The sequence below is a fragment of the Phalacrocorax carbo genome, chromosome 11, assembly GCF_963921805.1.
Source record: "Phalacrocorax carbo chromosome 11, bPhaCar2.1, whole genome shotgun sequence".
Classification (NCBI taxonomy): domain Eukaryota; kingdom Metazoa; phylum Chordata; class Aves; order Suliformes; family Phalacrocoracidae; genus Phalacrocorax; species Phalacrocorax carbo.
In genome coordinates, this window is record NC_087523.1 from 20,428,235 (window position 1) to 20,437,466 (window position 9,232).

Consider the following 9,232-nt stretch of genomic DNA (forward strand, 5'->3'; position numbering starts at 1 on the left):
TGTCCCGCTGACCTTGCCACAACTCAGCCGAGCTGTTCTGCGTTCCATAAGATGTCATTCTCATTAAATTAGCACTTCAAAAACCTTGGCTGCAAGTACTCAGTGTGGCAAAGCAATATCCACATACTCACAGCAAGCACTGCCTTCCAGGAAGCTATCAAAGCCCAGCCAGATCACAAATATTTAAGACATCCTATAAGGCACAGAAATGTATGTGTAGTCCAGAAGGGGGACAGCAGGAGTGAAGAGAAGTGACAAATGCAACAAATATCTCACCGAATAAATGTTCATGGCAATAGAGCAGGGGGATATCCCACTTAACAAATTAAGCTCTTTACACTGATCCCTTTTGACAAGATCCCAGTTATGAAAATGAAGAGTTTTTTAAAAGATCATACAAGTAGCCCAGGAAAGATACCTACTGTGGTTTACAGTGCCAGGCTGAAAATCACCACAGCTTTTGGTCAGTCAACATATACCACAGTACCAACAAACAGCAAGGAAATCTAGATGATGCATCAATCCACGTTCAAATTGTTAACTACGTGCTATCTGAATGCAGCACTAGGACCAACTTAACAGCTATGTTCCACTTTATGGCTATTGTACTCCCTAATATTCTCTGTTATTAAGGACATGCTTTTGAGAATTTGTGAAATAACTGCAGTAGGGCTTCCCCATCTTGTTATTTAAATGCAAACTTTGCAATGCTAAACTGAGTAGCAATATAATACCCCACTCTGTAGGAGCATGAACATCATAAAAAGGGTCAAATATTTTCATAATGATTTGCTAATGAGGGTCAGGGCCTGACTGGACTTGTTTTGGCCTCCAGCCTAGCAACAGCTCATGTATTGGCCACACTCTGACGAACCTACTATTATTTTTAAATTATTTGCATTTTTCCTGCCTTCCATAGAGACTCTTACCACAGAAACCACCAGTATATAGCTCAAACAACTCCCGTGTTAGCATGCTAGCAATTCTACTTCTGAAGAGAAATAATTTGATGCTATGGAAAACCTGCAGTTAACTGTAAACAAGTACTTAATGTAAAAATAGATGGCTTGGCATACAGAGTTTGCTCCATTAATTATGGCATGAGTCTTGAGACCAAAAACTATGGACTAGGTAAATATATTTCATTCATTGACCAGTCACAGCCTAGCTCTGTAAGCTAAGTGGACTGAGCTAGCCTCGTCGTCCAAACCTTTATTTCCTGGTTCTCTCTTAGTTGCCAACAACAGCAACTACTCCCTAACTATCTGGAGATGAGCAGTTAAAATGCTGTTTAGGGTTTGATAACAGAACTGTCCATATACTTAGATGATATTTACTTGTTTCTTAACAGATATGCCAAAAAAGTGCCACTAGATTCCTCTTGTTTTAGAGTTCAATGCCAGATAACATTACTATTATAAAGGTGTCATAAGAAACAACCTTTAACTCACAACCAAAGGAGAGGCAGAGCTTTGCACTCTTTAGTAACTCCAAATAAAATATTTGCATTCTTAAATCATTAACTTCAACAATTTATAGCAAAGAATATTAGATGTGCACATGAAGTAAGGCAAATCCAGACCCAAAACACATTTTTCTCACAGGCTGAGAAACAGGTTAAATAGGAATATATAATGTCAAAGACAATGTCAAAATTTGAATTTGCAAAACCCATGGAAATCTTTATCAGGAGGTTATCCTCAGTATGAGATAAAATAAAAGAAAATATGACAAAAATATGAATATAACTAAAACAAAGGAGGCAATAAAAATGAATGACCAGACCAATGGCACGGGGAGAGGTGGCTGCTGGCTCCTCCTCACCCTAAAAGGGGTGTGAAAACAATTAGCTTCTGCAAGACTAGTATTGCAGTGAATCAGAGCATTTATTACAACTTTGTGGTAACTGCTTTTAGCTGAAGAAACAAAACCAAGGTCCATCGTTAAGACTGTCTATGATGTGATCTCCTGTACTAATAGAAACTATCTCATCTGAACCTAAGAACAGCTCACTAAAATGAGTTTCTGAAGGAAAAAGCCCTCAACCTAATCTGGAGTTTATCATAGCAATATTTTCTCCATTCACCAGTCATATCAGAAGATGAACTTACTGGCAAAGATAAGTTATTTCTGAAGCCAAGCAGCTTTATCCCTTTTCCTCCTCTGCTGTACCAAGACCTGTACCAAGCACCAGTCCTGCTTTCAAATATGCTGGGAATTCCCTGCTAAGCACTGCCAATGTCAGCCAAAATACACATTTTCTACTGCACTTGATTTTTAAAACGTCTACCACAGAATGCCTCTCTGAAAGAGCCACCACTTCATATTCCAACATGACATACACATGAAAAACTGAATTAAATCAGACAGACACAGACACGAGAGAACACTTCTGTCTGCCTTTTTTTTGTTGTTTTGTTTTATGACTGGTGTTGATCTTTAGCCATGACCAAGCAATTATTATAGCTGTTGTGTAACGTTACTGAGTGTGACAATAAATACAAACTATTGCGCAGAGTCTGCGACACATGTAAGTCTCCAATGCCATACAACTAAGTCCTGCAGAGAAACAACAAAATTTCAAAATTCTGACATCAAGAATAGCAATGTCAATAAGTACAGCTGAACCCTGAGCTGGCACTGCGGAGGAAGAAAGTTCCCTTTTTTAAAAACAATATGAAGTTCCTACCTTGGTAAGCTTCCAGGCAAAGTTTCACAAAAATGCTTGTAACAAAACATATACCAAGGCAAGCAAGGAGTCAAGCACAAGGCTCCAACTTTAAACGTTACAATAAATTGTAGAGACTACAACCGGAAGTCGGGCTGCAGCCAAGACAAAAGAAATTGAGAAAAGCATGTAATCCTATGAACTTGCAAGCCTTAACATTTTTATTTACAGGTATGTGTAAGGAATAAGTACACACCTACAGACAAGCCTAATTTTTCTTCAATGCCTTAAAAGCAAACATTAGACGGTAATTTAACGTCTTGGGAAAAAATCAACCTTGGGACCACACAGGAAGATTTTAAACTATTTCAGTCTAAATTACTCACAAATCACCACCACTAGTGCCAACATAGTATCAAGACACAGTAACTAAGGCAAAAAAATTGGATGGCCAGTAACAAACCCTAGAACCGTTTCTTTACTACAGGGTCAATGTACACACACTGAGCAGAATCACAACTTTTCTTGAGAGTGTGAGAACTAATGGGCACAAGATTAGCTAGCTCCATGTTTTTAAACTCTATTGAATTTAAATGTGTCCAAACTTCAGTAATGAAGAATTAAGGTAGTGCAGTACTGCTACCCCATACCCTTCTAGAATACATGATTTGACAGTTCTTAGACCTGAAAACACAATGAAATACAAAAGGTTAGGCACATCAACACTGCATTGTATCTATATCTCTGTCCTGTAGCCAAATGGAACCATTGCTGCAAGATACTACAAGTCATCAACGAAGAAAGGAACTGATGGATTTCCAAGCTAAGTCTTTAGGTCAAGACTGGATATCGCCTAGAAAATATTTTAATCCAGAGGGCTTCAATCACAGAAGATGGTCCAGCCATACAGACCATTCCTGTGGCAAAGAACGTGGTTGCCAGCAATGCTTCTGTCTGACAGCGGGAACCTCCATGCGTGCAGGGGCCGGGCAGCCTGTGCAGGCACAGCAGGTCTGATGCTCCCCAAAGCACCAGATCTACCGCAGGTACGTGGGCCAGCTATACACACGCCATTTAATGCCTCTGGCACAGTCCTCCCCTGCCAGACGAGGAGGATATGAGCAAGCCATCGTTCTAGGCATTCGATGCAAGGCACTCATGGTAAACATCTTTCCCATGAGCTCCTCAGCCAGATGGGAAGCAGGGCACAGGCCGCATTAGCCATTCCAGCTGCAAAATCTTGTTCTTGGTTACTATGTGCCAGATGACAGGGGCAGAACAAATGGTTCTCCTCACAAACTACGTCAAGTACGGGTGATCACCAGTAAAATAATTTCTGTTCATTAGCAGGCGACCTTCAGGAAGGGACTTGAAGCAAACAACTGGCAAATGAGTTAACCTGCTGGATTGCCGTATGTCTTCCCCACAAAAACGTCGACATTAAAATTAAGTAGGCAAGCTGAAGAGCCTGAGGCAGGCACTGTGCAGGATCAAACACTCCGAAGGGTGATTTCTGTGTGCTAAGGGAATCTTTACAGTGAGCAGAGATGTGAGAACCTTTAAGAAAAAAAAGTCATCTTCATTCCCCACAGCACAGCTTCAACTGACCTCCTCTTCGCACACTTACCCTTCCCACCCTGTCACAACCTTCTTGCACACACTTGCACTTCTGCTCAATCACTTTCCTACCGGAAGAACAGTAGCGAGTATCGTGAACTTTGAGCCATTCTGCACTGGTGGGTGGCCCTTTTCCACTTCCACAACGAAAGGCAGGACACAGTAGTGTTTCCACCGATCATGGGGGCATGGGGTGCATTACACAAGACCAAACCAGAAAGGAAATCAAGGGATGTGAGTTATGTGCCAGAAAGGTAACAAACATAGGAAAAAGGGCTACTAAGTTTTCCTTCTCCCTAAATGAGGAGGGTAAAAAGTTTTTACAACCCTTGCTGCATCCCCTTGCAATTTATTTCTATTTCCACTTTAAAAAAACCTGCTTTTCACCAATTGCAGTGTTCCATAACTTCACTCATCAAACTGAGTTTCAAGAATAGCATCTGAATGACACTTTGTATAAGCAACAGTTTTTGTATGGGGCAGCAATTTACAAACTTTGTATCCGCTTCCACACCTCCAGGATAATTTTTACATTCCTTCCCCACCAATAGTTTGGGAGCCACCACACTGGTAGAAGCAAGGGGAAAGCACAATACCCCGCAGAACATACCCCGTGAAGAAGGGAAGGGCTGGCTTGGAGAGCAACTCAAAGTGAAGTGAAAAACTATAGGTAAAAGAACACTCTTCAATTAAGACAGTGATCGAATAAAATGTTGGCAGATCAATGGAAGCCTACAAGAGAAGGACAAGCCTGTGGCTGGAAGGATTTGCTGATCCTGTTCTCACCAAGACACTGCTGGACAGATTCAGTATCTTCCAGCTATCTTGTTTTGACTCCATGAGTCACTCTCTCCAACCCAACAGCTCCCGAGCAATGCCCTCGACCAACACCCTGTATCCTGGCCTTTAAGAACTACAGTCAGAGATATGAATATGTGAACTATTTCATTCATGTATGGGCTGTGCTACAGTGTAAAACCTGCACCCATTCAAAACAGGTATTTCATCTCATTCCTACTAACTGCAAATTTCCTTCCCTCCGAGCCCTGCCACGGTTCTCATCTCGGCATCAAAGTTATAAAAATCTGGAGGTGTCACAAGCAGGTTTTGTTCAAAAGACAACGCACCAGAACCCCCTGTCCAAGTGATTCAGCCACCTGCTTCTCTTTGATCATACCCAGTTTCATTGTTCAAAGACCTGCAAGGAATATGAGTCATGCTTGTGTGAGGATACCTGCTCACAGGTCTTTCATCCTCCCTGTAATTAATGTAATTTTTTAAAAAAATATTTCTAGAATTCACATACAAACTCATATTTAAGACTACTACTCTTAGAACACATATTTTGGTCTACAGGCAAAACTTCCAAAAGGATTCGAGGCAGAAAGCTGCAACACACATTCCCTGAAAAATACCAGTTCATTCAGTTTGGTTTTTTTTTTTTTGCTGTACAGGATGAAGCTCAGCTTCAAAGACAACATCATATCTTTGTGAGCTACCCAGTTATCGATAAGACTATCTGCAAATCTTCTGAATGCTAGAAGTCACACTGCCTCTGAACACTTAGCAGGAGCAATTTATTCACCGACCTAGAATTTTCCATGTAATAACGATCAACTTTTTCAAAGTTGCTTCCCCAACTGCACAAACATAATCAGCTCACCAGGCTGCTGAAAGCAGCAGTTCTGCCATCTGTCTGCTTATTCCCACCTCACACTTGTGCAGGCACAAGTGTTTGTGAAGCCAATGATCTAAAGGGAACTAATCTCTGTGAAAACTAACCAGGGAAAAAAATAAAATTTGATTAGATCATTTCTCAATCTGTACAGCCGTGCATGCTGACACAAGCACAGGAATAAGCAGAAATGATGTCACTAATTTTAATGGTGGTGCCATTTTCAGAAGTCCATCGAAGCAGTAACTTTTCACCACGTCTAGCAACTAAATCTGAGGAACACTTAAGCACACATACAAATTTTAGAAAAAATACAAATAATTTTACTTAATTTGCTGCTGTGTTCTTGTCAAAGTAGGAAGTGGGAGAAGAAAGGTCAAGTGATCTACTGGTTACTAAGAGGAATCAAAGTGCTTACTGAAGAACATTTCAGTGGCAAGATCTTCACCCCTGCCTCAGTTTCCTCCACTGACAGTAGCACTAATCTGTTCAACAAAACATTCTGCATTACAATTTAAAAAAAACCAAAACATAATAACAACAAGGTAATACCGGAACAGAGGGACACAGACAGAATTCAACTCTCTTACAGCAACGAAAGAGTGAAAAGGCACAAAGCTGATGCTGTAACCTATAGTGGTCTGGGATGGAGAACAGATACAGGACAGCGCAAAGCAAAATGGTTACTTAGAGCAGCAGTTCCTACACAGTTGGTATCTACAAAAGGACAGACATGGATTTACAAAAGACCTGGGTAAAGAAACTCACAGTGGAGTCTCCCTGCCCTCCTTTCATTATTGGTACTCTGATGTAATCACATAGGAGTTATGAAGAGCATATAGGGAAGACTTGCTGGGGTGGCAGGTTAAGTAGGAATCCACAGAGCTGGGTTGTCATGACAGCAGCTGAAAGTATGCAAGAGATGTATAGATCCTGGGTGTTAGAATAGCAAGGACTCCAAATGATATCATTAATACATTACATTATTTTAAACACTGAGAAGCATACACTGCATCTCATTAATGAAACAGGCTGCATCGGTGGGGGTGCACAAGGGTCTAGGACACACAAAAAATTTGTATTCATTAAGTACCATGAAAGTACGGGTTCTCACAGATTCAATAGTCATGCTATACATAAGGGGAAACAAGTGACATGCACTCTGGTGGACCAACACACTTGAGTCTCAGCTGAAGCTTGGAAACACCACATGAGCTCCATCCCATTTACAAGCAAAGTAAAAAGGCAGAAACTTAATTTCAACAACCCCTTATGTTAACTTTCCATTCAAACAGACTTGGAGCATGCAGCCACTCAGGAACTCATCCCAGCTGAGAGGAAGTAACTTCCTGTCAGACAGGAGTTATTCGCTGAAGTGTCTGAACTCTGCAACTGCACGCCCAGTTCCCCGGTGCAGGCAGGCTGCAGGTGCCGACACGCCGTCCTGGCAGGTCACTTCCGAAGGCGGGAGGGCACCGGGTTCAAGACACACACTGAACAAGAGTGGCCAGGGATGGGAACGCAGCAGGCCCTTGGTGGAGGCTCTCACAAGGAGGCTTGGGAGGCGGAGGAGAATGGGAGTAACAGGTGTTTATGTGATCTGCTGAAAACTCTGGGAATTTGATGTGGTGGATTACTTGGGGACTCAGGATGCCTAATGTCGAGTGATCTTCAGGGGTCACTGCAAAGCAAGGACTCCGCACAGCCTGAGACCAAAGTGGCGTTACGAGCACCTGGCACAGGTACTGGTACACCAGTGTGCACAAATCTAGGATTCACACAACAGGTCTCTTACACTAGGTACTCACCACCCAGCACCGGTGAGGGAGGGGTGCTCATGCAGAACACACGGACAGAGAGAGGCTGCCCAGTGAAGGGGTCCCACTACGGACTACTGGTGAAAGGAGCACGGAGCGGTCTGCTCAGGCACTGCTGCACACAACCGGGAGCGGGGAGCGGGCACTGACCACGGGGCGCTGCGGGAAGTGTCCGCAGCCGGACATCGCGGCCAAGCCCGGGCCCCGCGGAGCCCACGCCGGGGCACGGAGCGCGGAGCCCGGCACGCCGCGCTCACACAAAGGCGGGTTGCTGGGAGCGGGGTTCTGCTGGGGTGTCCGGGAACAGGGGGCCGGGAGGCAGGGGTTACCAGAGCGACCGGCCAACGCGGGGGACACGCCGGCGGAGCGCGGCGCTCCCTGAGACGAGCCGGGCGCGGGAGGGCAGCGCCGGCCCCCATACGGCCGCGGGGCGGGGGCGCCCGCGGGCCGGGCCCCGGGTCAGGCGGGCTAGGCGAGGACAGGGGCCGGGCGGCGGCGGCCGGGAAGGTGCCGGGCGAGGAGGCGGGTGCCGGCAGGGAGCCCGGCCGGGGGAGCCGGACGGGACGGGCGCACACGAGAGGGCGGGCTCGGGGCGGCGGGCCGGGGCACGGCGGCGGCGATACTCACTAGGGGTCGTTGGTGAAGCGGGGGCTCCGCGGGGGCTGGTAGCCGTACAGGTGACAGTAGAGCACATCGAAGCAGAAGCAGCACATCTCGGCCGACACCACCATCTTCCTGCAGCCGGGCCCGCCGGAGCCGGCGCCGGGGGACGAGAGCAGCGAGGCGGCCGGCGGGGAGAGGCCGGCGGGGCCCCCGCCGCAGCTGGGCGGCAGCGGCGGGGAGAGGGCGCAGCCGGCGGCGCCCCCCGCCAGCCCCCCAAGGCCGTTGAGGCGGGGGCCCCCCGGCGGGGGCAGCGCCCCCGGCTCGCCCCCCGCCGCCGCCGCCCCGCCGCAGTGGGAGCCGCTGCCGCCGCCTCCCGGGCCGGCCGAGCCCGAGGGAGGGGAACTGGAGAGTTTCTGCTTCTTCACCCCGCAGCAACCCGCCGCCATCTTGGAGCCGTCTCCCCCCACGCAGCGCTTCCGACCCATGGCGGGGGGGCCGGCCGACCGGCCGGGGGACGTGCGGCGGCCCGCTCCGCCTCCTGCCGGGCCCGCTCCGCCTGCAACGGGGAGGGGGCGGGAGGAGGGCGGCGGGGAGGGGGAAGAATGAATGAGGAGGAGGAAGAGGAGGAGGGAGAGGAAGGGGGGGGAAGAGACAGAGAGAGCTGCGTTAGAGCGTCCCGGCGAGCGGCCCCGGCTGGCAGGGCCGGGGCTGAGGGGGCAGCGCGGCCCGCAGGTGTGGCGGCCGCGGCGGGGCCTGGCGGCCTTTCCCCTCCCCTCGCACACGCCGAGCCACCCCTCTCGCCTTCCCTCCCCGTGCTTTTTCTCCTCCTTCTGCCAGGGAAGTGGAGCAACT

General features: G+C 47.3%; 1 protein-coding gene across 3 annotated transcripts in view; it reads right to left on the bottom strand.

The window, feature by feature from the left end:
• Window positions 1–8,951, bottom strand: part of AMMECR1 (AMMECR nuclear protein 1) — an 82,175-nt gene extending 73,224 nt beyond the window's left edge. Inside the window, exon 1 of one of the 3 annotated variants that reach the window (XR_010374843.1) lies at window positions 8,405–8,951. Coding sequence is in view for 2 of the 3 variants with exons in the window: in XM_064463362.1 (XP_064319432.1) it covers window positions 8,405–8,865 (461 nt within the window). In the remaining variant the exon portion in view is untranslated. The remainder of the gene's footprint in view (window positions 1–8,404) is intronic. The other 2 variants (XM_064463362.1, XM_064463360.1) reach the window with 2 other exon arrangements.
• Between the last annotated feature and the right edge of the window lie 281 nt (window positions 8,952–9,232).